We start from the raw sequence: 26,461 nt of genomic DNA on the forward strand, positions 1-26,461 counted from the left end.
GGTAAGGCCAAGCAAGCAATAACCCTAATATCCCATTGATTGCCCCACGTTTCCCTCTGTCTTACAAAGAGGTGAAACTGTGTGACTGGTTTTAGCTAGTAAACTGTGAGCCTAAGGGACATTTGTTACTCCAGGACTGAGGCAGTGCAAATCCATGTGGGATTCTCCGGTCCTCTCTCCTCTCTCAGAGACTGGAAAACTATGTCCCCTGGGCCAGATACCTGTTTTTGTAAATAAAGCTCTATTGAACACAGCCATACTCATTCATTTGCATATTGTATATGGTCACTTTTGTGCTAAAATGGCAGAGTTAAGTGGTCACATGAGATGGTGATGGAGGCCGACGATATTTACTGTTTGGCCCTTTGTAGAAAAAGTTTGTTGATCCCTGTTCTAGCTAGAGCAGCTGGAGGGCGGTGGGGCTTTGGATAGCCCGGGCCCTGAGTGACTGGGTAGAAGAGAGACCCTCCACAAAGCACCATGGCATGTGTACCCCCAGGGAAGTAAAAATGAAAACTCTTTGGTTTGGGATTGTTTGCTCCTGGAACATAACCTAACCTGTCCTCGCAGATTGTGATGGGCATTCAGGAGAAGGCATTCTACATCGGGAGGGATTCAAAAAGCCTACTTACTTCCTTGTGAAGTGAACTGCACAAGAAATACCGATGATGAGAAGGCCAATAATGATGGAGGCGATGGCCACCCACTTGGCATTCCTCCCGAGCCGCTTGGATCCTTCGATGTCTCCATCGTTGTAGCTGTTCAGAGACTGGGGGACACAAAGGAAGAGCTGGTGATGACAGACAACCCATAGGGAAAGACATGCGCTCCTCAGGCTGATCTGAGCAGGCAACATTGTTATCACCTCCTCCAGGAAGCCTTCCCTGGACTCCTGGGCTAACTTCCTTCCCCTTCTGGATTTCCCGATTACCTTCGTCTTAGTATTTACCCTAGCACATTAAAAGGATTGCTTTGGCCTCTCCCATTAGAGTATAAGCACTACGTGGGACCATTTATCTTTTGTTCAGTAAGGTATCCAGTGCCCAGTGCCATATTTGTCATGCAGAAGACGCTTGATAAATATTTGTATAGTGAACAGGTATGCACACGTCATCCAGCAGAATGGGCTTTGCAAACCCTGGTCCATGGGCCAAATCCAGCCTGCTGTTTTTATAAATGAACTTGGTTTGGAATACAGCCACACTCATCTGTTTACAATTGTCTGTGGCTGCTTTTATGCGACAACAGAGTTATGTAGCTAGATCAGAGGCCATATGGCCCTCAAGGCCTGGTCCATTACAGAAAAAGTTCACCTCTCCTGCACTAGACGTTCAGTGCACGAGGTCAGGGACCTTGGCTGAACTGTTTACCCTCTATCCCCGAGCCAAGCTGTCATTCAACGGGTACTTACTCTATATGGCTTTCCCAGCTGGGAAGACACCGATCTACTTCTGTACTGGCTGGTAAAGAGCAGCGACCCCTCCCCAATATCCCAGCCATCCTGGCCACCCCACCTCTGAATCCCTGCAGACTTCCCCATGATCCAGCTACTTAAGGGTTACCACTTGGCCCAGCAGAACATCCTTCCTGATTGAATATTTTGTTGAATATTTGAATACTTGTTGAATATTTTAAATATCGCCTCTGTTGCTTGTACTTTGAGCAGTGTCTGGTACATTGGAGGAACTCAAGAAATAGGTATTTGCTAAGTGGGTGAATGAATATATCCATTTCCCTACAGGATGTGAGTTCGTTTGGGGGCAAAGTGGAGGTGCTCAGAGAATGTTTGCTGCTGAGCGGATGGCCAGGACAGCTGAACAATCTTATAATAAGCCCTCTTTATCATAACTCCCATTGCTGAGGCTCCCCCCAAAGTTCTGCTGCTGCTGAAAGAAGACTGGAAATACGTATTTATGAGTTACGGACAGAGGTTGATCAGTGCGGGTGAATTTTAGGTTTCAGTGGGAACCTCTATTCTTGATCCTGAAATCACAGCATGTTGGTGATAATTGCTCCTCTTCCTGGACTATTAAGGGGGATTAGGCACATGCAGAAAATTACAAGCCAGGGAAACACCCAGTATACCACTGAGCTTTCCACTTCCAGAACCTTCCATTAATTCTTGGATTCTGGCCACCTTCGCAACAAGCTGGGTGCCTCGACAGTGAAGGGGGCTTGTGTGCAGGCGTCTGGTGCGAATGGGAAGGCAGGGACCTGCAGTGACGTCCAGAACTTACAGCAGGAAGAGTTCCAGAATTCTGAGTCCTGAATTCTGGAGTGCTTGCTCAACCCTGAGTATTTATTAGAAACACCTGGCTAGTGTTTGTTTGTTTGTTTTAAATACAGATAGTTGTCCTGGAGAGATTCTGATTTAACTGGTGTGGGGACCAGATACCAGTTTTCTAAAAAAAAAATTGTGGTAAAATATACATAAAATTTACGATTTTTACTATTTTTAAGTGACTAGTTCAGTGACATTAAGTGGCACTCACATTGCTGTTCAGCCATCCCCACCATCTGTTGTCCCAAAGTGAAACTCTGTTCCCATTAAACCCTAACTCCCCATTCTTCCATCCCCCAGCCCCTGGCATCTGCCATTCTGTTTTCTGTCTTTATGGATTGCACCACTCTAAGTACCTCATATAAGTGGAATCATACAATACTTGTCCTTTTGTGTCTGGCTTATTTCATTTAGCAGTGTCCTCAGGGTTCTCACTGTTGTGGCATGGGGCAGGATCTCCTTCCTTTTTAAGGCTGAATAGTATTCCACTGTATGTGTAATATCACAGTTCATTTATGCATTCATCCATCAAGGGACACTTGGGTTGTTGCCATGGCATTTTTTTTTCTAAGCTTCTTAGGATTGAAAACCTTAGGTCTAGACAGCTATCTTTAATGCCCTGCACAGTCAAGGTGCTCACCACCTTAAGATTTATTCCGAGGAAGTGCGTAACAGAGCATGGGCTCTAAGCTCAGAGAGCTGAGTTCAAATTCCATGTGTTAGCCGCTATGAGAATGAGAGCAAGTTATCAAGCTTTCTGAGCCTTGGTGTCCTCATCTGTAAACTGGGGCAATAGTAATAGTACCTCCTTCCAGTGGAGGAGCCAACGAGTTAATGCATGCAAAGTGGTTAGCATTGCCCCAGCATATAGCATGTGTGCCATAAATGTTAGCTTTTATTGTGAATTGCCACCATCTGTCTGTTCTTCCTCCAACACTGAGGTCTTTGGGGTGCAGGAGACTCATCTGGGCTACTTATCAGAATCATAGATGATCAGGCTCTGCCCCTTGCTGGAGCAGCATCATTGAGGACATAAGTTTGAGAAACTTTGTTTTAGAGTCTTCATGATCAAAGTCACTACGTAGACCCCCAAATTCTGAGCTCACAATCCAGCTTATTTCTTTTTTAATTTTTATATTTTTCACAATCCAGTTTAAAGTTATGTAGACTTGGATACTCCTAAAGTCATCATTATCCTATTGTGCTGCTTTGGAAAACGCAGTTCCGAGATGCGCTTCGTCATGGCAACGCACTCGTGTTGCTGTAACCAGAGGAAAAATAACGAGACCCCTCCCACCCCCAAATATTGTCGACTCCTGGCTGTTTGGATGAAAAAACCGGTTTCATGTTCTCAAGTGGGAAGAATAGCAAGTCTGTGCCATACCGAGGGGTACGTCTCTATCTGTGCCATGAGCACAGGTGAGATGGGGGCTTCTTGAGCTACTTGTTTACTGCAGGTTAGCAGAGCCATACTGGTGACCTGGCCGAGGGGGATTTGGGTGCAAGCCATCAGTGAGTCTTGCTCACCCTTCATTACTTGGCTGCCGGTCTGGCGTCTTGTATGTGACCCTTCTCTCTGCAAACCACCCTCTCGCTGGGGCTCCTAAAGGACATGCTGAGTCGTCTAGGAATGAGGCCATGGTTGGCTTGAAAAGCAGATGAAAGCCTCTTTCAGTATCCACTGTGGACTCTCCTCCCCCCATGAGTTCTCTTATGAATCCATTTCCTCCTCTGGTCCTTAAAGAAGGGGCTGCCCAGGGGCAAATCTGCTGGGGAAATGTAAGGATGTGGAGAGATGAGGGTGGGGACGTTAGAACTCCCAGATTTCACTCTGAAGGACTTCACTGGTTGAGGAATCTCAGGGTTTGGGGTGGAGATCTAACAAAGAAGCGAGAAGGAATTAATGCTCCCCTCCCCCATTCATTGGCTGTCATTCTTTTCCCTTCCCAATTGGAATTGCGTGCTAAGGATCTCCTGGCAGATGCGACAGACTGAAGTGGTGGAAATGGGTTGTAGAGAAAATGCATGGCTTATAAATCTTTTTCTGAAGAGCTTAGAAAGCAAACTATCCCATCTGCTGTGCGAGAACTAGAAAGAAACGGGGGATGGCTTAGATATTTAACATTTATATGATCTTATTAGTTCTTTTACATATTACAGATGTAATTTGTGAACACGTAAAGCATTCGAATGCTACAGAAGCATCCAGTAAATAGTAAGCTCTTCTCATCTTATTTCCAAGAGATAACCATTGTTCGCAGTTTAGTACATTTGCTTCTAGATCCCCCCCCACCCCAGGAATAATATGAAAGGAAAACTGACACTTTCTTGCTTCCATTATGGCTAAGCACATCATGTGTCTCAGTCAAGATAAAGAAACATCAATTTGCACCCTGAGATAACCCAAGAATACAGAGTCGGTCTGTTGAGCCCACATCCCTCCAATATTAAAACCTTGAGTATTTCCCATCAATCTTGGCAAAGACAACTTCATCTCTGCCTTGTGCGATGTTGGTGCCCAAACATAGGTCACTTCCTTTGTGGATATTGTAATCTCTTGAGAAAGATACTGTTTCGCTTTGTTAAGTTTTTAAATCATGAACAGACTACTGTATAACTTGGTAACCTTGGCAATTTTGCATTTGTTTCCTTTAAATACTTGTGTTGTGCTTTTATTCGTCTAGCTGGTCCTTTTGAAGTTGGACTTCTTTGCATTTCTTTCCAAGTGAAATTTTTTCTTTTCTAAATGTTTTGGTCTCTGAGTCTTTCTTTGACAAAATTAATAGCAGGTAACGTTTATTGAGTATTTATGTGTGCACTGTGTTAAGGATTATCTCAGTAGTCCTCATAACAAGTCTGTGAGGTAGAGTTTTCATATTACTCGTGGGAAAATTGAGGTACAGAGAAGTTAAAATGATTTGCGCAGAGTCACATAGCTAGTTTGGTAAAGTGTGTATGCATGTATACGAATGTTTATTGGTTAAATGTAGTTCTTCTTGTATTTCCTTTGTTCAGTTTTCTGTTAGTTTGTCTTTTTCGTATTGATTTGTGAGAACTTTTTATATATTGTAGATCAGCATTGTACAGTAGAAATATAATGGGAGGCATGTATGTGATTTTAAATTTTCTAGTTGCCCCATTAAAAAATAAAAATAAATAGGTGAAAATAATTTTTATATTGTATTTAAAAGTGTATGTGCACACACACACAGAGTTTTTTGTTTGTTTTCTGTTTATTCCAAAGTTATGAATAATATTATATCTCTTCTGCAACTTGCGTTTTTCCACTATTATAGCGGGTGTGCCTTTTCAAGCTAGTGCTTCTAGGTCTATCTCTTTCTTTTTTTTTTTTTTCCCCCTCCAGGCATGATTTAAAATAACAAGTTATACTGATAGAGTTCCTAATTCTTGCCCCCTTGGGGGAAAATCTTAAATTGTCATGGTGCTTGTTGTTACTGTTTTTTAGGTAACTTTTTGTTTTCAAATAGCTTCAAACTTGCAGAAAAGTTGTGAGCATAGTTGTCCCCTTCTTTTTAATGGCTCTGTAGTAGTCACTTACTATGACTGTGGCTATACCTCACCAGTAGACATTTAAGTCATTTAAAGTTTGTTGCAGTTACATAATATGCTTCAGTAGACATCCTTATTCATATATTTTTGCACATGTTTGAGCCTCTCCTTAGGACAGATTCGTAGGAATAGAACTGCTAAATCAAAAGGTAGATGTAGTTACATTGGAGAGACAGAGTCAAATTGCCCTGCCAAAAATCTAGACAGATTTATACTTCCACTAACAGTATTTAAGTGCCCTTCCCCCCACATCCTTGCCAAAACTGTGTATTATCAATCTTTTTTTTTTTTTTTTTTTGCCATTCTGACAGGTTACAAGGAATCTCAGAATGACATTTCTTTGATTCAGTGGTGAGACTGAGCTGTCTTTACGTCCTTCAGACCTCTGCTCAAATGTCCACCTTCTTAGAGAAACTTTCTAAGAACAATGAATTTAAAACTCTTTCTGGTGACCAACACAGTGCCTGAAACATAGGAGATCAATAAATACTTGTTACATGGATGAATGTTTATTGGTCAATTGTGTTTCTTCTTGATGAATTTTGTACTTATATCCTTTGTCTAGTTTTCTATCAGTTTGTCTTTTTCTTATTGATTTGTGAGAACTTTTTATATATTACAGATCACCACTATACAACAAAAATGTAACAGGAGCCACATATGTAATTTAAAATTTTCCAGTAACCACACTTAAAAAGTAAAAATAAATAGGGGAAATTAATAATATATATTTGATTTAAACCAACATGTCCAAAATAATATCATTAAAACCTGTGGTACGACCCATATTTCAAATACTCTATAGTCACATATGGCTAGTGGCAACTCTACTGAATAGCACAGCAGATAATATACCTTAATCTGTTACGTATATTGCAAAATTTTCTCCTGGTTTCTCCCAGTTCATTTTCTTTCCAAATTATAACTTCTATTTTGATATAGATTGAGGCTCACGAGAAGTTGCGAACTATAGATAATACCAGGAGTTCTCATGAACACTTCACCAAGCTTCCCCTAATGATACCTTATGTCACCACAGTACTTTGTCAAGACTAGGAAACTGACATTGGTATGGCACTGTTAACTCAGGCATAGACCTTATTCAGATTTCACTAGTTTTTACATATACTCTTTTTTGGTGGGTGTGTGTATAGTTCTATGAAATTTTGTCTCATCTAGATTGGAGTGTCCACACACAGAAATTCTTTCATGTTACATCCTTCCCCCATGTCTGTATTTATTGTCTTCTAACTCCTATACGTGGTGCTTGGATGTTGCCTGGAGTTCCTTTCTGAGCTGTAGACCTCATAATTTCCCAACCCACCTACGCTTATTTTAAGGTGCTGGGTAGCAAGTTTCTCTGTTCACCATGCAAAGTATGTTAAAGAGAGGGACCTTTGGTTTCCTTCCAGTTTTTCTTTTCCTCTGTGAGGCAAATGAACCTTTCTCAGGATATAGAACAAACGAGGCCTCATCACACATTTTGTAAGGCACTCAAGAGTCCCCAGCAGTGCCTTTTCTATTTTTTCCAAGCTTGGGCTTATGCTGGCAAAATGTAATAGTCATTACAAAACCTAAGGAGAGCATCCAGGTCTCGGTCAGCTGCCACGAGCCAGCAAAGGTCACACTTTGACAGAAATGTGGGCAAGCTCCTTTCTCCTGAAGTGAATACTAATGCTGTCATGGTCTCTGCATGAAGTTATTTCATTTATATATCCCTTCCCTGGATGGACACATGATACTCAAATACCCACAGAAGGAAAGTTGGTCAGGAACCAGAAATGAGGGTGACTGTTTCTATGCCAAACCTCAAAAAACAAAACAAAACAAAAACCCAACCAAAAACAAAAGTGCAGCAGAGAGCAGCAAGACTGTGTCATGAGGCTCTGTGGCCAGGACACCTGGCTGCCTATCAGAAGGTTCAGGCAACTCCTGGCATCCACATTTCCAAGAAGGACAGACTCCATGTAGCTCCATAAATTTTGCTAACTGGAGTTGAACACCAGGGGATTCAACGTTCTAGAAATTTGTGACACTTCACACCAAATGGTAAAGCTATACCACTGTCCAGAGCCAGGAAAATATGGAAAGTACTTTGTCCTTTCCCTCTGGTCTTAGAGCAGAACTCTTGCCACATCCTACATGATATTGGATGAGACAGTATCACCTATGGAGTGGCCACTAGGTGCAGGCTTGAGATGCAACTCTTCCAAGTTGTACTTTTTTTTTTTTTTATTCCCCTGTGTTGGTGGTTCTCATCCCCAACTGACCTTAGAATTACCTGGAGGGACTTTACAAATTCCTATGCCCAAGCCCCCTCCATGACCAATTGAATCAAGATTCTCTGGTGCTTTTTTGTAAGCTTCCCAGGTTATTTCAAGAAGAGTCGCGAACCACTGTCCTAGATGGATAGCCAGCCAGCCAGCCAGCCAGCCATCCATCCATCCATCCATCCATCCATCCATCCATCCAAAAATCATTTGTTGAGCACCAACTCTGTGCCAGACAGTGCTCCCCACCCTCATGGAGCTTACATTCTGGTGAAGACTGAAAATAAGTAAACATGTTAATAAACAAGATGATGGCAGAATATTATTAAGGCAAGAAAAATGGGGTGCAGGGAGGGACCTCTCGCTGTGGGGGTGGTAGGTAGACTGACACGTGAAGACTTGAGAAGGGGCCAGGCCTGCAAAGAGTTGGGGGGGAAGAGGAAGGCTGGCAGGGAAGACAGCACGTGCAAAAGTCTAGGGGTAGGAAATAATTTTCTTACTGAAGGTACTTAAGAAAACCCAGGAAGAAATGTAAGAGTGGAGGGAGAGGAGAGAGAGAGAGAAGAGGCTGGAGGTAAACCAGGGTTTGTGTTAGTTACAATAATAATGGATTATGGCAATTAATAGTTAATATTCACAAGGTACCTACTCTGTGCCAGGTCCTGGACTAACCTTTTATACCATCATATAACTGAATCTTCACCATGACCCTCATGGGGGTAAAAAATTGTATCCGCTGAGAAAACCGAGACTCAGAGACAGGGAAGCAAATAATGTGTCTGCTTCCAAAGGCAGCTTTCTAAGGGGGCTACAAACTTCAGCGAATGATAATAAGTTAATTGGCAAAGCTCTTACGATAACTACGTCTTTATGTCCGCAAGAACCTAAGAGCTAGATTTAATACACTGTGGATAACCCAGCTTCATGTAGCTGACTTGATTCCAATTTAATAAAACCTTGGCCACTGATGTGAAAAATAGGGCAAATATGTCTCTAATCTGTGCTCCTGATCTCCCTGTCAAAAATTTGTTCATTTTCTTTGTTCTTGCCTACCACCAAACGTGCTCAGAAATCCCACATCCACCCTCGAACAAAATTAGCCCCTAAACACAAAATAATAACAATGGGAGACATTGTCATTTGTTGTTGTTGTTTTTATATTTTGGTTTCCTGGTCATTATGGATTAAATGAGTTAATACACGTAAAGTGCTTTGAGCAGTGCTTGGGAAATCGCGCCAGTAAGCATTAGCTATTACATCGATATTATTATTATTATGCCATATGCTGATTGATGAGGATGAAAACAAATGAGCTGTTAGATATACTTTGGTATGGGGCGCCTGGGTGGCTCAGTCGTTAAGCGTCTGCCTTCAGCTCAGGTCGTGATCCCAGTATCCTGGGATCAAGCCCGACATCGGGCTCCCTGCTCGGCGGGAAGCCTGCTTCTCCCTCTCCCACTCCCCCTGCTTGCGTTCCCTCTCTCGCTGTGTCTCTCTGTCAAATAAATAAATAAAATCTTAAAAAATATATATATATATACTTTGGTATGCTCCACATTCCCCTTGCCCAATTGCTTTTCCTTAGGATTATGTCTCCTGTTAAAAAAAGACCTGGGTAAAAACCAAGTGTCCTCTTCCCCCTTGGTAGGTCATAGAACACATTTCTGTTACCTGGGACAGGTAAGCAGTGAAGCGGGCAGTGACATCACAGTGGGAAGTAGCTTTTCTGGAAAGCTCTTGACGTCTGATAATGCCAGAAGAGAAGACAGCATAAATCACTCATGTTGGGAGATGGGATGGGAGCCCTGAGTGACCTTGGCTGGAAACCTGTCCTCCGCTCCCCATTGCCCTGGCCTGCCAAGCCCTGCAGGGTCTGACCTCTGCCTGCCTCTCCAGCCCCATTTGGAGCCTTCATCCTTGCTCCCCACCTCCCTCTTTCCAGACCCCCCCCCCCCCCCCCCCGTCTTTGTCCTGGTCATTTCCTCTGCTGGAAGCCCTCCTCCCTTGATGTCTCATGTGGCCGGTGCCTGTTCTTTCTTCCGGTCTCAGCTTTCATGTCTGCTTCCTCAGGGCAGCCTTCTCAGGTCACCCCATCTTCAGTAGGCCCCCTGACCTATGTGCTGTCTCAGTCTTCATCTGTTTCCTTCATGCCCTCCTCTTGATGCGACTCAGTTATTTTACCCTGTTGCTGAGCGACTCCACCACCTGATTGTGAGCTCCATGAGCATTTTTACTTTTTACTCATCACCTTTTTCCCTGTGCCTGATGGAGGGTCTGACACTTAGTATTCCTTCAGTTCCCTTATACGAGGTTGAATGGACAGAAAAGCAAACCAGTAACACAAACAATGCAAACAAACACTGACATGAAGCAGTTGGCCAACTTAACTTTCTGAACAAGGCGACCAGTCATTTTGGTAGTGGCAGAACAGAGGGTAAACTGAGTCATCTAACTTCTGTGTCAGAGTCCTGAAGGGTGGGCTTCTGCCTTAGAATGGCAGACATGGGTTTGCTGTGTGAATGACCAGAATAAAGAATTTGTGGCTTGAGGTCAAGCGCTCATGAAGGAGTTTTAGCCACTTTTACTTCATAAGCCAGAGTTACTGACAGTTTTTCACTTAAATGGAAGCCACCCCCCTGCCCCCAATACTGGTCTATGTTTATGTGAATTGTGCTATATCTCATTTTATTACAGACAATATTATACAATAGATAATTGGATCTTTAACATGGTCGTAGCTGACCTCAAAGGAAAATAAGGCCTTGTAGGGATGGCTCTGAGTCTCAGTTTTCCTCATTTGTAAAATGGGGGTAATAATGTCTACAGCACAGGCTGTTTGTGAGGCTTAATTGAGATCATGCCTGTGAAGGACCCAGCAGTACCTCATTTCCTCTTGAAAACAATGTGGAAAGATCTGCACTAACATTCCCAGTGTATAGGTGGGAAAACCAAGGCTCAGAGAAGGTAGGTGGAAGGGATGGGGCTGGGTTTAGAACTCGAGTTGAGTGCAGAGCCTGAACCACCAGTATCTGCCTTTGACTCTGTTGCCAGTTCTTGCTGGGGCTGGAGAGAGAGGCTACAAGCAAAAAAAAAAAAAAGAAAGAAAAAGAAAAAAGTTGTTTTATTGGAAACTCTGCAACACATAGACCCCCCCGACTAGGGTCACAAAGCAAGTGAAAGAAGCAAGGGCCAGACAGCCTATTACATATCAGATAAGGGACTTATATCCAGAATATATAAAGAACTCTTACAATTCAACAACAAAAAGACAAACAACTCAATTAAAAATGGCAAAGGATCTGAATAGACATTTTTTTCAAACAAGATATACAAGTGGCCAAGAAGGACATGAGAAGATGCTCAATATCATTAGTCATTAAGAAGCTGCAAATCTAGGGGCGCCTGGGTGGCTCAGTCGTTAAGCGTCTGCCTTCGGCTCAGGTCGTGATCCCAGGGTCCTGGGATCGAGCCCCACATCGGGCTCCCTGCACCGCGGGGAAGCCTGCTTCTCCCTCTCCTACTCCCCCTGCTTGTGTTCCCTCTCTCTCGCTATGTCTCTCTCTGTCAAATAAATAAATAAAATCTTTAAAAAAAAAAAAAAAAAGAGAAGCTGCAAATCTAAACCACAAGATACCCACTAGGATGGCTAGAATAAAAAAGACAGACAAGGGGCACCTGGGGGGCTCAGTCAGTTAAGCATCTGACTCTTGATTTCGGCTCAGGTCATGGTCTCAGGGTCCTGGGATGGAGCCCCATGTCAGGCTCTGTGCTCACTGGGAAGTCTGCTTGTCCCTCTCCCTCTGCCCTCTCCCCCACTTGCACTCATGCTCTTTCTCTCTCTCTAAAACAAATAAAATAAAAAATATTTAAAAAACAACAGACAAGTTTTATTGAGGAGATGGGGACACTGGAACCCTCCTGCATGAAACTGTCAAACAGCACAGCTGCTTTGGAAACATTCAGCAGTTTCTAAAAAAGTTAACATAGAGTTACAGTATGACTCAGCAATTCCGCTCCTAAGTATACACCCAAGAGAAGTGAAAACATACACACACAAGAACTTATCCATGAACGTTCATAGAGCATTACTAATGATAGCCAAAAAAATGGAATCAACCCAAATGTCCAACAAGTGAATGGAAAAACAAAATGTGGTCTTTTCATACAATGGAATATTACTTCACTTTAAAAAGAGGTACTGACTGGTGCGTGAGCATGGCTGAACCTGGAAAACACTATGCTAAGTGAAAAAGCCAGACATAAAAGATCATATAATGTATGATTCCGTTTATACATGACGTCTTGAATAGGTAAATCCATAGATACAGAAAGTCAGTTAGTGGTTGCCAGGGGTTAGGGGAAAGAGGCATGGCAAATGATTGCTAATGGGTATGGAATTTCTTTCTGGGGTGATGAAAATTTATTGGAATTAAGGACTGGTAATGATTGCACAACCTTGTGAGTATACTAAAAATCACTTGAGTTGTACACTTTTTTTTTTTTTTTTTTTTTTAAAGAAGCAAGGCCTGGTGACAGAGCTTTTGCATCTCGAGGGCTCCAGTGGACAAATGATGGAGGCCAGAGAAGTTGGTGGTGTCAGGCAAGCGATGATGTGAGGGCTTAGAAGCAGCCTGGGGGGCATTTGACAGTTACCCCAGTGTCCACCGGAAGCAGCTGCCAGGCCCTGCTGGTGTTAACAACGCATTAGAGTTTTGTGTGAGCACGTGAGAAACACCTCTCAGAAATACAGAAAGGAATTTTGCGGGAGTTGACGTGGCAGGGAGGGCCAAGAACCAGTGAAGCCTGGGCTGTTGTTTATTAATGTTAACTATATTTGCACTCACAGGTCATGAATGCCTTAGGGAAACTGGGACCCAGGCAAAAATGGATATTGCTTCTTCAGGGACCAAATTAGTTCTGAGTGATTGTTCTAGTTTGGAATGAGGGTTGAAGTAAAAGTAACATGGTCGTAGTTTAACATGGTCGTAGCTGACCTACATGTGGAGCAGTATGGCTTGGGGCCGAGGCAAAGTAATGATCTATGAAGAGCTCTTGTGTGACATCCCCTCTCCGCCCCACCCACCCTGGATAACAGAAGCCCTAGTTCTCTATTTTGTGGCCTATTCTGGGATTCCTTCCTGGGGGAGTTAGGTCCATTTTAAGTGGATGACATAGATATCATCGTATTTGTCCCTGGAATATTCTGCCACCATGCTTATTCTGCCCCAGGGCCTTTGCACTTCCTGGCTCTGCCCAGATCTTCCCATGGCTGGCTTGATTTCATCCTTCAGCCAACCACCCTTTCTAAAGTAGATTCTCTTCTCCACCTCCTGCCCCCACTGGTCTTTCTCTCTCATACTTCCTTGCTTATTTTCTTCACAGCGCTTACCACTCTCTGAAATGATCTTGTTTATGTGCTAACCTGTATATGGTCTGTCTTCTCTCACTAAGACAAGTTCCTAGAGAGCTGAGACCTTGACTGTCTCCTTCAACAAACAGGGAAGGCTGTGGTCGTCCTGTGCGGCCCATGGAGTATTGGGCAAGTTTGCCCAATCCGGGGCAGAGTGGATCCCTTTGGCTGTGGATCTGAAGCCACACTCTGCAAATAGATCATCTGTTTGTTTCCTGTGTCTTCTTTCTCAACCGGTTCAGAAATCTCGAGGGGAAGAAGAGAAGTTAATTCACTGACCCAACATGTAGGCCTCTTCTAGTCAGAGAACCAGCTAGCTCACAGATGCCCCAAATGCCAGCTGTATTAAGGGTCACCATAATGTCTGGCACATATTAAGTGTTCAAACATTGTTGAACAAGTGAATGAATATGAGAGAACCACCCCCCCTCCTTACTTCCTAACCTTGAAAAGTGGCCAGAGGTTTCCCAAATGCTGTGGTATCTTCTCCAAGGGGGACCAGGCATATTCGAGTGATGTTTGTGTTGGCTTAAAGCTCTCTTCCCTCATCTGAATTCCTTTCCCCAGCTTTCCTCTTTGAAGCTCGGAGCTAAGTGCCGCCCAACCAACTTCCTACCATGGCGGCTGGGGCCAAGGATGCCATAATTGGAAGAAAAGGCTGGTGACCCAGGCTTTCTCTGTCTTTGGCCATACAGATGTCTATTTGCCACATGCCCTGCCTCTTCTGTTTTCCTTCTCGTTGAAAATGGGTTTTGGACTTTGTCACAATCAAGCACAAATGTGGAAGGGACTTTTTTGGGGGCTTATGGGATGTTGAAGTGTTAGAGACATTCTTGCCAGAGTCCATTTCTTTCTGTTGGTAGATCCCTAGGAAAGTGTTGCTCAAGGGGAGATACTATGAGCCACATGTTCTTCAAAAGCATGAAGAACTTACCTCAGGAGCATCAGATGCCCTCTGTGTGGTTGAGAGAACAAAAAAGTGGGCTTTGCTATGGAAAATAGTATGTTTTAAATTTTTGTTTGCTATTGTTTGATCTACTGAATTGCCAATATTGAAATCCTGATTTTAGAATATGTTCCCTTTTCTTTAAGGCACCTCTTTTCTTGGGGCACCTGGGTGGCTCAGTCACTTAAGCATCTGCCTTTGGCTCAGGTCATGATCTCAGGGGTCTGGGATAGAGTCCCGTGTCGGGCTCCCTGCTCAGCGGGGAATCTGCTTCTCCCTCTTCTTCTGCCCCTACCCCCGCTCATGCTCTCTCTCTCTCTATCTCAAATAAATAAATAAATCTTAAACAAAAACACCTCTTCTCTCAAAACCATCCTCCTCTTCACCATCCCTGTATCTCTAGTACATATTTGGCCAGTGGGAAGTGAGGTTACCTCTCTGTCTCTGTCTATGTGTGTGTATCTCTGCCTCTCTGTTTGTCTCTGTCTCTCTCCTCTCTCTCTCACACACACACAGACTCACATACCTATATAGACTTACATTAATGCCTGAACACAGCCTCAGATACTTTTGTTCAGGTGTAAGAACTTTTTTTATATAGATCAGCATTGTCTTAGATCCCTAACTCCTCGATAGCAAGGCTCCATCAAAATAGCTTGAGGGACATGGGCACTTTAGTAATAACGTCTGAGTTTTCAGATGACTTTGGGATTTCTCATTTTGATTTTGCTTGCTCCTAAGTTTCTGTGCCTAAAGGTAGTACTGGGAATTCAGAGATGGGGCTTGCAGATCACAAGGCACATTTCCTCGCCATCACCCTTTTATTCATTCATGCTTGTCTATCTCCTTCTTGTGCTTCTGGGCTGTTTCTCTCCATAAATATCTTCAAGGACAAGTGGGAATTTTCCTTTTGCCTATCTATCATTAAAACCAAAAAGCTAGAGAGGAATTCTGCCAGGCTTGATTGAGAGTATTATATGATGCTTATTCTATTGTTGGGGCAGATCTATTAAAAGGGAAAGCTTTCAGAACATCAAACCTGTATTCCTATCAAAGGGTGGGACATAGCCACCTGATCATAATCCTTCAAGAGTCTAGACTGTAAATTACATGGGGGCAAGGACTATCATGTTTGATTTTGTCCACTAGGGTCACCTTTTCTTTTTTTAAAAAAAATTCCAGTATAATTAATATACAGTGTTATATTAGTTTCAGGTGTACAATATAGTGATTCAACAATTCTATACATTACTCAGTGTCACCCTTCCAAGCTTTGCTTCCTCATGGATAAATGGGGCAAACAGCTTTCCTGCATACCTTGCTGGGATTTTGTGAGGAAAAAGTGAAATTGTGTCCATATGGAAATGTTTTGAGAAGTAAAGACATATGGACAAATATGATGATGTTGATGATGATGATGATGTTGATAATGGCAATACCACACTACCAAAATTATCCAGAACAAAGAACAAATGAAGTTATCAAAAGAGGGAGTTAAATACAGAAAGTCTCCTTCAGTTTGGGGGAATAGGACATATACTATAAAGAGTAAAGGAAACAGAAAGATGAATTTCTGAATTTCACCTATAGAAAAAGAGAACGAGGGAGGAAGAACATCAGCAGAAGTTTGGCTAGGGAGACCCATTAAAAATACTTATGTTGGAAGAAAGTGGAGAGAGGTGGGTCTATAATGCAAGAATGTTAGGGATGGAGCACCCTGCCATTCCTCCCTATCAACAATGGCTCAATCCATTAAGCCATGAGAACCACAATCATTAAGAATGGTATTAACCAAAGTGTGCTTTGTGGTGTATTAGCCTTAGGATCAAAGGATCCTGGGCAACATGCTTAGTAAATGCTCTGTGTTATACTATTCCACTGAAGAACCACAAGGCACAGTGTTTGGCCAAAGGTTCTGAGAAACCCCAAAGGAAAGGAAACAGTTTATTTTTGCTTAATTTAGCATTTGACTTCTCAATTTCATCACCCCCCTCCCTACCCCTTTTTTTTGGCAAAACTTTTTAACATTGAGCAGAACCAGTTGTCCGAGAAGCATGGTTTTTGAAAAGTCCGGCTTACTTCTTTTTCTTTTTTTTTTTTTTAAAGATTTTATTTATTTCACAGAGAGAGACAGCAGGAGAGGGAACACAAGCAGGGGGAGTGGGAGAGGGAGAAGCAGGCTTCCCGCGGAGCAGGGAGCCCGATGTGGGGCTCGATCCCAGGACCCTGGGATCATGACCTGAGCCGAAGAGCGTCGCTTAACGACTGAGCCACCCAGGTGCCCCCTGGCTTACTTCTTGAACTTGCAATAACTGGAGGTTTTCAGATATGTTCAGGCTCACACTCTGAAGGCATCAAATTTCTGGATGAATGGAGCGCGTAATCCTAGCACATTGAGTAGAGAGACCAATTTCCAAATGTGGACCCATTGGGCTGCAGTATGAGGATGTTGGTGAGCTCCAGACCAGCCAGGAAAGTTATCATAAGAACCAAGCTTTGGCCAACCGCTCAGTGACCCGTGGCGTTAGCCTGGGTCTCCTGGATATTTTTCAAAAAAGTTTTGGCAGAAATGCAGAACACGGCTGGGAAGGGAGGGGAATCCTCAGAGATAAGGGTAGGAAAAAACTTAGGTCTCTTTAGCCGGTCATTCATTCATGCAACATATGTTACCTACTGACCATGTGCTCAGCATTGTGCTAGGCCCTGGGGCCCACAGTGCCACCTCAAGGGGTTCACATACACAAATTGGTGCAAAGAAGTAAAGGTGTCCTGAGAGAAATCTGTTCAGAGTATAATGGGCACAACCCAGGGTGAGGGAGGCAATCAAGAAAGGCCTTATGGAGGAGGTGATTTTCCAGCTGAGTTTTGAAAGAGGAGTGAAGTCTGCATTTAACAAGATCCTCAAGTGGTTAAAGTTTGTGAAGCACTGTTCTGGAAGGTGACTCCTCCTACCTGGTCTCCCCTTGATAATTATTTGCAGGTTTCCTCCAAAGTCATCATTAAAATTCATACATTATAAGTGAGAAATAATTTGCTTACTAATTAATGACAAACTGCACCTCAACCATGGCCCCGTTTTGCCAGCTCATTTAATAGCTGCTGTTGTTATCTGGGCAGTGTTTGATGACTTTGGGAAACAGGTTCTGGCTGGACTTCTTTTTTTCCTTTTCCTTTTTTTTTTAAAAAACTGTAATAGAATTTTTTAAACATGAAAAAAATCAAGAAAATAATATAATGAATCCCCATGCTCCCATAGCCCAGTTTCACTATCTATTAGCAGCCATTCTTGTTTCATCTATATTTCCTATATTAGCTTATGACACAGCCATTATATCATTTTATCAGTAAATTTAAATGGTATTTAAAATGTATTTTCTGGGGCACCTGGGTGGCTCAGTTGTTAAGCATCTGCCTTTGGCTCAGGTCATGATCCCAGGGTCCTGGGATTGAGCCTCGCATAGGGCTCCCTGCTCGGCGGGAAGCCTGCTTCTCCCTCTCCCATTCCCCCTGCTTGTGTTCCCTCTCTTGCTGTGTCTCTGTCAAATAAATAAATAAAATCTTAAAAAAAAAAAAATTTCCAACAGTGACACACTTCAGGTAAGATCTTTATCATCTTGAACCATTTTAATACTCTTCAGAGCTTCATGTGCAGGAATTCATAAGAGATAAATCATAAGGGTCCATATATTACTACCCCATTTCTCAGCTAATGATCATATGGGAAAAGCCAAAGAGGATTGAGAGAAGTCACACTGAGAGACCCAATGAGCTACAACATTTAGAGCTCCAACTAGTGAGCAGTGTGAAATCTCCTGGGTTAGCTGCCTGGACTGAGACCTGTTATTTCCAAGTTCTGCCTTGGTCACAAAAAAAGCCCAAAAAACCTCCCCTCTAAACTTAATTGAAGTCCACTTGAAATCTAGTTTTGATGGATGAACAGTCCCCAGTGGAGCCTGGGTCAGATGGAAAGAACAGTCCGTTTGGTTTGTCTTTCATCCTGTGGGTATTTACTTTCTTTATGACCACAGACCTTGTCTTCTAGAGCAGGTGTGGTCAGGCACAGGGCAGGGCTGTAGCTCACTGTGCCAGCCCATGACCAGATAATGGATTTTGACAATGGCTTTCAGACCACCGATCCATTATCAACTGTATCCTCTGCGGGTTTACGAGACCTGTTGCCTTGTTTTGAGGAGGATTTCTCTTTGCCTCTTTTCTGTGTTGGACCTTTTTTGCTGGATCCTATGTCTTTCTCTTTCTTGATTTACTGCTTTGTTTTGGGGGAGCACATCCTCCCATAGCTTGCTGGGAAAAGGTGTATGGCAGGTAGTTTTTGTTGCTGTTGTTTGGATTTTTTCTTTCTTTTTTTGAGATCTTGAATGTCTGAAAATGCCTATTCTTTTCTCTCCCTTGACTGATTGCTTGGATGGGTCTAAACTGAGGTTGGAAATAATTTTCCTTTTGGATTTTGAAGTCATTGTTCCACTGTTTAACTTTCAGCATTACTGATGAGAATTCCAAAGCCATTATGAATGCATCCATGGCATGTTTTTTCTTCTTATAAATTTGTAGGATTGGAGAGAAATTTTACCCTTAAATATCTGAAATTTCACCATGATGTGCTTTGGTACACATATAATTTCATTCATTTTATTGGGTACCAAGGGACTCTTGCAATCTGGAAACTCAAGCATTCAGTTCTAGACATTTTTCCTGTATTATTTATTTAATAATTTCCTCCGTTTGTTCGTTTGGATTTTCTTGAACTTTCTTTTTTCTTTTCTTTTTTAAAAGGTTTTATTTATTCATTTGAGACAGACAGATACAGAGGGAGGGAGAGCATGAGTAGGGGGAGAGGGAGAAGGAGAAGCAGACTCCCTGCTGAGCTGGGAACCTGACATGGGGCTCGATCCCAGGACTCTGAGATCATGACCTGAGCCAAAGGCAGACGCTTTACCATCTGAGCCACCCAGGCGCCCCTTTTATGAACTTTCTGATTGGATGTTGGATTTCTGGGAACAATTCTCAAATTTTCTTGTATTTTTAAAATTATTTCCATCTTTTTGGGGAGGAAAATTTCCTTCCTCATTTTTTTTATTGTGATAAGATATATATAACATAAAATTTACTATTTTAACTATTTTTAAGGGTACAGTTCAGTGACATTAAGTACATTCACACTGTTGTGCAACCATCACCACCATCTGTCTCCAGAACTTTCCATCTTCCCAAATTGAGACTTTGTACCCAGTAAACATTCCCCTCTGTCTCTAGCCACTAACAATCACCGTCTCCTTTCTGTCTCTATGAATGTGACTACTCTAGGTGCCTCACGTAAGTGGAATCCTACAATATTTGTCCTTTTGTGGCTGGCTTCTCACTTAGCATAATGTCTTCAAGGGTTATGTTGTAGCATGCGTCAGAATTTCCTTTCTTTGAAAGGCTGAATAATATTCCATTGTATGTGTATGCCAAATTTTATTTATCCATTTATCTGTTGATGGACATTTGAGTTGCTTCCACATTTTCTATCTTTTTTGATTTTTGTATTACTTCCTTGAGCTTCCCTCAACTTTGACTTCTAATCCTTCCACTTTTTTAAAAAATCTACCCTCATATTTTTAATTCCCCAAATCTCTGTTTTGCTTCTCTGATTTATTTTGTTCCCAACCTGTTCTTGTTTTGTGGACACCACATAATTTCTTATTTCTCTAAGGATGTTCATCATCTATCCTTAAATTTTCTTCTGCTTTTGGCATTATTTATTTCCTTACATTTCATTTCTTCTGTAAACCACAGGTCTCTTAATTCAGAAGAATTGCTTAAACGTCCGATAATCTTCCTCTGCCTGTTCCTATTTGAAAGTGAGACACTGAAAAACTTCTTGGAAGTTCTGTGGATGAGGATGGGCCTATCAACAGATGGGCAGCCACTCATGATTGGGTGGGGCTTTTATTATTTCTCTGGAGAACTTCTACATGTTTGTATCTGTAGGTTTTTTTCTTTTGGTATAGTCACATTCTTGGAGAGAAATTCTCCAGTCTCCTGCCTGGATGCCAGGGTCGGGGTACAAAGTGGGGACAGGAGCTAGAGCCTTCCTTGTTCAATGATACCTTAACTTTACCCTCAGCTGTGCCTGGTGTCTAGAGCCATTCTGTTTAATCTCACCAGAGAGCAAATCTCCCATCTTCTGTCAGGTGCCTACAGCATGGGCTGGCAGATGATCTCTGGTAGTACTGACTTCTTAAACAAGACTTTCAAACACTCCTCCACTCTTCAGCCCTACTCTTTATTCCTACCTTCAAAGGTTGTATCTTTAATCGGCACCTCAAATTTCTGAGCCTTTCTACAGTTTCTCAGGGTAAACGGACTTTATTCTTGTTGGCTCCTTCTTCTGCAGGATTCAGAATTCAGTAATATCTACTCTGTAAGGTCAGTCAATGCTCAATTAGCCATTTTCCATGTTCCAAGAATTTGTCCCCTCTCTCCTCTCTTCATCTGTTCCCCTAACTTGTCCTTGGGTATTTGTACTCTTTTAGATTCACTTACTGTTATTTTAAGTGGTTGCAGAAGGGAGTGGTCAATATTCCATGCTGAACCAAAAGTCTTACTTGTTTATTTGTATGCATCCCAGCTTAGCATTAATATTTACTTTTAGGCTACAACAATTATCTATTCCAGTGACCTATTTTCTTGTTATTGCTTTTGTTCTTACTGAATTTTCTGGTCTCAATAAAAAGAGGAAAACTGCCACTGGAAAAGGTAATGGCATGTATCCCTAAAATATACACATCATCATCCTTTCCATCATCACCATCATCATCATACTTACTGAGTTCTAGCTATGTCCTAGGCAATGGGATGAAAACATTTAACTTTTATCATTCAGTCTTCAGAGCAGTACTTGAATAGGTACTATCACGATCCCCATTTTACAAAGATTGAAAAACCAAGCCTCAGAAAGATTGAGTCAGTGGCATGAAATCACGGACATAGTAAATGGCAGAAAAGGACTTGAACCTCAGTGGTTGGTGTCTAGACAGTTTCTGTAAGTGTGAAGGAGAAGTTGTTCTGATGAAAGAAGGCTTATAGATCACCCAGTCCAAAGTCATTGGCTATTTGGTATCCACACTTAGAGTGACCAGATTGGTTCAGCTGTGTGAATGGAGGCTCAGCATGGACTCCGCTCCAGTCTCTTGAGTCAGGTAGCAAATTCCAGCTACACAACCAACAGATGGCGAACTCAACCTAAAATTGCCAATACTCCTGCAATTTGCCTAGAACTTTTCTCCTTCTACATCTAATAGCACAGAAACCTTGTTGATCTTATTGACTCCTTGATAGAGGTAAGGGAGTATATCCATGTCTGGGATAGAGCCTGGCACATAATAGGTGCTCAGTAAATATTTGTTGAATGAACAGGCATTCTTTCTCTGGAGTCAAAAGCCATATGGAAATTATGGAGTTCCTTTCAGATGGCATAAACAGAGATAACCAGCGATGGGTGGGAGCATGGGGAGTGAGGCTTGAAAGCCAGCCTGGGCTCTACTTTCTAAGCCATGTGCCCTGGTGCAGGGCTGCATCTGCGAGGAGAAGGGATGCCATTTTCAAATTCCTATGGACATGTGATATGGGCTAGAAGCAGCCCAGTCTGGGGAGAAGTTCTTGAGATATGCATCCCTGAAATTGAGTACAGGTTAAGTAAACTTTCAATACACAGAGAAGCCAAGATTTCCGTGTTTCTGCCACTGGCAATGCTTGACCCACCAAAGTTCCAATAGGACAAAGCCATGTTGTACCGATTCTCGTCTGCAGGGCACTGACTGCCTCACAACCCCCAGGACTTCCCTACCTCCGCATAGGGTGGTGGAAAGATCATAGATGCCCACAGCTTGAGGAACGTTCTTCTCCAATGTATATTTTTTGAAGTCGTTTTCTTATTTGCCAACATCTCCTCCAACTTGGTAATTTCTAGAAGTCTTCTCTGGCTTGGTTTGATAAGTAAAGGTCTCACTGTTTTGAGATTGCTGGGAACTAGTTATTTTGAGCCTTATCAATATTTTCCATACAGTCATGTTTATATCACTTTGCATTACCTTACAGTGTTTCTTGATTGGGGTGTTGTTGATGTTTGGGGTGGGTCAGGTCTGCACTGGGGGACAGACTCCAGCACTGCAGGACGTTAGTCCTCTTTGCCCTTTCCAACAAATACCAGTAAGGCCCCAAATCACTGCGACATCACAGATGTTCCCCATCATTTTTTAATGCCTCCGTGGGGACTGGTGCCACACCCAGCAATGGTGTGCCTGGCTGTACCACAAATTACAGGTAAGTCAGACTTGAAAAGAGCCAGACCCCACAAGACACCATAGGCAAGGCACACAGAGGCAGAGTTGGTCCGCCCCCTTCCTCCTACACACCTTCCTCTTCCTCTTTATTCTTTGGACTCTGGAGTCTTTATCATGAAACGTGTCAAGCCCAGATCCGCACGGTTTCAGTGGGAAAACACCTTAGAGGGTGCGCGATGGGGGAGAGTGTGGGAAGCTCTTCAGAATTTGGGTTTCACTTATTTGATGTTCTGTTTGTTTTCATATGTGGCTTATGTTGTTTCCAGGCTCCAAATCGATCCATCTGTGCAACGATTATTGCATGTACCTAGCACAATGCTGGGAGCTGGACATGCCTTATCCTGTACCATCCTTATAACAGTTTTGCTCAGCTTAAGATGTTTTTCACATTCCCATTCTCTAGATGAAGAAACCAAGGCTTTAAGAAGGTGTGAAACTTGCCTCTAGTCAACTTTCCAAGTCCAGTGTCTGTGTTCTGGTGTGAGAGTGGTGTCTTGCTATAAAACTATTGGAAAAGTCTTGAGGGAGGAAATGGAGGGGGATAAGAAAAAGAGGTTTCCATTCAAAGCATGTACCAGTCTTATCCCCCTGGACACACCAAGTGGCATCATTAGTATCCAGCCTGTCACCATGAGCTGGAGTGTTAGCTCATCTCAGATCAGTGAAGGAAAAAGCCTTTGCAGGCAGTTTTATAATTGGCCCTGGGAAAAAGGGCGAAGTGGCTGCTGATTCATTAATAAATCAGGATAGTGTGTGGGCACCAATTCCAGCCAGAGTGTCTGCTACTGCCTGGAGAAAAACCCAAGACTGGTATTTCTGGTGAGGAAGGAAGAGAGCAAACTGGCTGGCTGGTCCTAAGGAACCTGATACCACAGTTTTCCTGGCTCTAGTCTGGGGAAAAAGGCAGCAGGAGTGAGGCAGACATCATGGTCCATTAACACCATTCATTCATTCACACATGCATTCATTTCGTGTATTTATGGAGTATCTGCCACCTGCCAGATTCTCTTCTAGGTGCTGAAGATACAGCAACAAAGAACACCCACAAATACTCCTACCCTCATAGGGCTTATACTCTAAGGAGGGGGCACAGAGAGTAAGCATATTAATAAAACAGTATGTCACGTGAAGAGGAGTGCTCTGGGCAGAAAACAGCAAGGAAAGGGGAATAGAGCTTGTGGGATTTTGATTTTAAACCGCTATCAGGGAAGGCCTCAGGAAGTGACATTTGAGTAAAGATCTAATAATAACATCATACTGAACACTGTTCCAAGCATTTTACAATCATCTCATTAATCCAGCAACCTCAGTAAATTATGGCTACCATTATTCCCATTTTACAGACAAAAAGACTGAAGTTAAGAGAGATGCAGTGATTTCCAGAGATCATACAGCTAGTCTGTGGTCGGAACTAGGGTTTGAACCCAGGCAGTCGGAACGGAAGTGGCGGCACGCTTGAATGTTGATACGGAGAGGGGACAAACGGGGGTTGGGGAAGGCGGTTGCGCGTGCAAATGAGGTCTTTGTGTGCACCCACGAAGCGAATACGGTGCCCCCCGTGGGCAGGTGTGGGCGGACTTGAATGGGGGAAGGGGGCGGTGACTCTCGATCTTCCCTGAGCTGAATCCGACTCTCTCGGTCTGCGAATGGGGAGGTAGATCGCTGCCAAGGGTTGTCCCGGGACAGTGCCGGGCGGAACCTTACCCGCTGCCACCCGCGGGCCAGCTGCTCCAGTCAATAAGGCAGGGCCTTGTGGGCGCTCGCCGCCCTCCTGGTGGGGTTCGCCCGGGAGTTCCTACCCGGGCTGAAAGGGGCCGCGGAGCCGAGCTCTGGGAGGACAGACTGGAACACCAGCAGCCGAGGCGCGCGGTTCGGGAGGCGGACGCGCTAAGGGCGCACGGTGTGGCCAGTGCATTAGCGAGAGCGCCCTCGGCGCGGGACTGAGCGATGGAGGGGAGCCTGGGAGCCCTTGGGGGATGCCAAGAAAGGCGGAGATAGGGTCTGCGCGCAGCAAATGAGGGAAGAACTACGACATGCTGGGGCAGAAAGAGTAAAAGGCCAGGGCTCACGTTGCAGGTGAGAGGGGCAAAAGGGGCGCTCCAGAAAAGCCTGGAGAGCGAGAGGGTGTGCTGGAAAGGGGGCCAAAGGGGTGCCAGAGTGCCAAGGAGAGGGAGGTGGCGTAGAAAGAGTAAGAAGGAGCTGTTGCCCCGGAGAGGGGGTGCCTAAGAAGGCATGGGACCAGGATCAAGGAGAGGGCGTCGGAAATCTCTTGGGGACCCCCAAAAAATGGCCGGGGCGAAGCGCTGGGCTCAGTAGAGCAAAGACTGTATGCTAAAAGAGTGCCACGCGCTGGAGAGGGGGAGCCCCGGCGGGGCACAGAGGGGGGCCCTAGAACCCGTGCACTTAGAGAACGGGCCGTGCTTTTTGCCTGCAAGGGTGGCACACTTTGAGGTTCTAGAAAAGCAGGTTGAGAAGAACCCGACGGGTGCCTACGAATGTCAGAGGAGGCAGGCAGGGAAAGAAGCCGCAGAGTCCACGGAAGAACTCTCCGGGTTGGACAGAGTGCACGATGGGCGATGGAAGGAGGTGGAAAGCTGGCCTGGGAGAGGTTGGATCAGGGCTCTGAGCGCTACAGGCAGCAGAGAGGAAGCGCCGGTGGTTGAGGGCAGAGTGCTGAGAGCCTGAGAAAAGTGAGGAGGAGGCGCAAAGGACCGAAAAGCCGGGGTGCGCCGGGCAGTGCGTAAGGGAGCGGTGGAGAGCGCGCTGGGTGCCCAGCACTCTGGCAACGCCTCCCAGGTCTTCCGTCCCTGGCGGCTCCAGGTCCTCATTCACTCACCATGATGGAGAAGACGAAAGCCACGATGTTGATGGGGTACGCGGGGCAAAAACACGAGACGATGGCGAGCCACAAGTAGTTCTTGGGCATGGGCACGTCCTCCTCGGTCTTGTCATCCTCGGTGTTGGCCTCCGGACTGCTGTCCAGAGCCCTCTTGAAGTCCGAGCTGGGGTCGCACTGAGACATGGGCGAGGCCGGCCGTGCAGGGTGGGTGGAGGAGCGCAGGGTCCGCGCGGTCGGAGACTGAGGCCGCCTGCTCGTGGCGAGGCTCTGAAAAGTCAGCAGCGCGGGGCTCAAGGGAGACGTGACCTCACCTCTCCTGCATCCTCCGCTTGCACCCTCCCCGGCTGAGGGACCTGGGCCAAGAGCCTCCACACAAGAGGGAGGGAGGGAACGAGGGAATGAGGGGAGGCGGCAGGGAGGAGGAGGGAGCCAGCCGGCCTAAGAAACGGGACAGGCACTCCTGGAAGGACACACCCAGAGACCATCAGACAGGCGCACAGACTCCCTCTAAGTCCAAAATAAAAGGAGGCTCAGGGCAGGGGAGAGTGAAGGTTCTTTACCTTACAAACTGGCCAGCCTGCGGTCTCAAGATGATCAGCTCATCTTTTCAAGCAGCTGAATTTGAATACATTCCCTACTGGAACAGAAGGCAACCCAACTCTGTGCAGGTGGCCACAGACTGACTACTTCCCTTTGACTAACAGTTTGCTTTTTCCTGATCCGATCCCTTCTCAGACTTGGAACACTGAGCCCCAGTAATTTCTCTTCCCCGACAGGTGGGCAGGGAGCAAGGTGCTCAG

At 44.3% G+C, this 26,461-nt stretch overlaps 1 protein-coding gene across 1 annotated transcript; it reads right to left on the reverse strand.

The window, feature by feature from the left end:
- Positions 1 to 628: 628 nt before the first annotated feature.
- On the reverse strand, positions 629 to 25,844 carry TMEM233 (transmembrane protein 233). The gene is made up of 2 exons (XM_032431270.1): positions 25,659 to 25,844; positions 629 to 769 (listed from the first exon to the last, which is right to left on the reverse strand). Exons 1-2 carry the CDS (start codon positions 25,842 to 25,844, stop codon positions 629 to 631), a joined length of 327 nt encoding a protein of 108 aa, XP_032287161.1.
- Between the last annotated feature and the right edge of the window lie 617 nt (positions 25,845 to 26,461).

This window comes from Phoca vitulina, unplaced genomic scaffold (genome assembly GCF_004348235.1).
Source record: "Phoca vitulina isolate PV1807 unplaced genomic scaffold, GSC_HSeal_1.0 scaffold46, whole genome shotgun sequence".
NCBI classification, from domain to species: domain Eukaryota; kingdom Metazoa; phylum Chordata; class Mammalia; order Carnivora; family Phocidae; genus Phoca; species Phoca vitulina.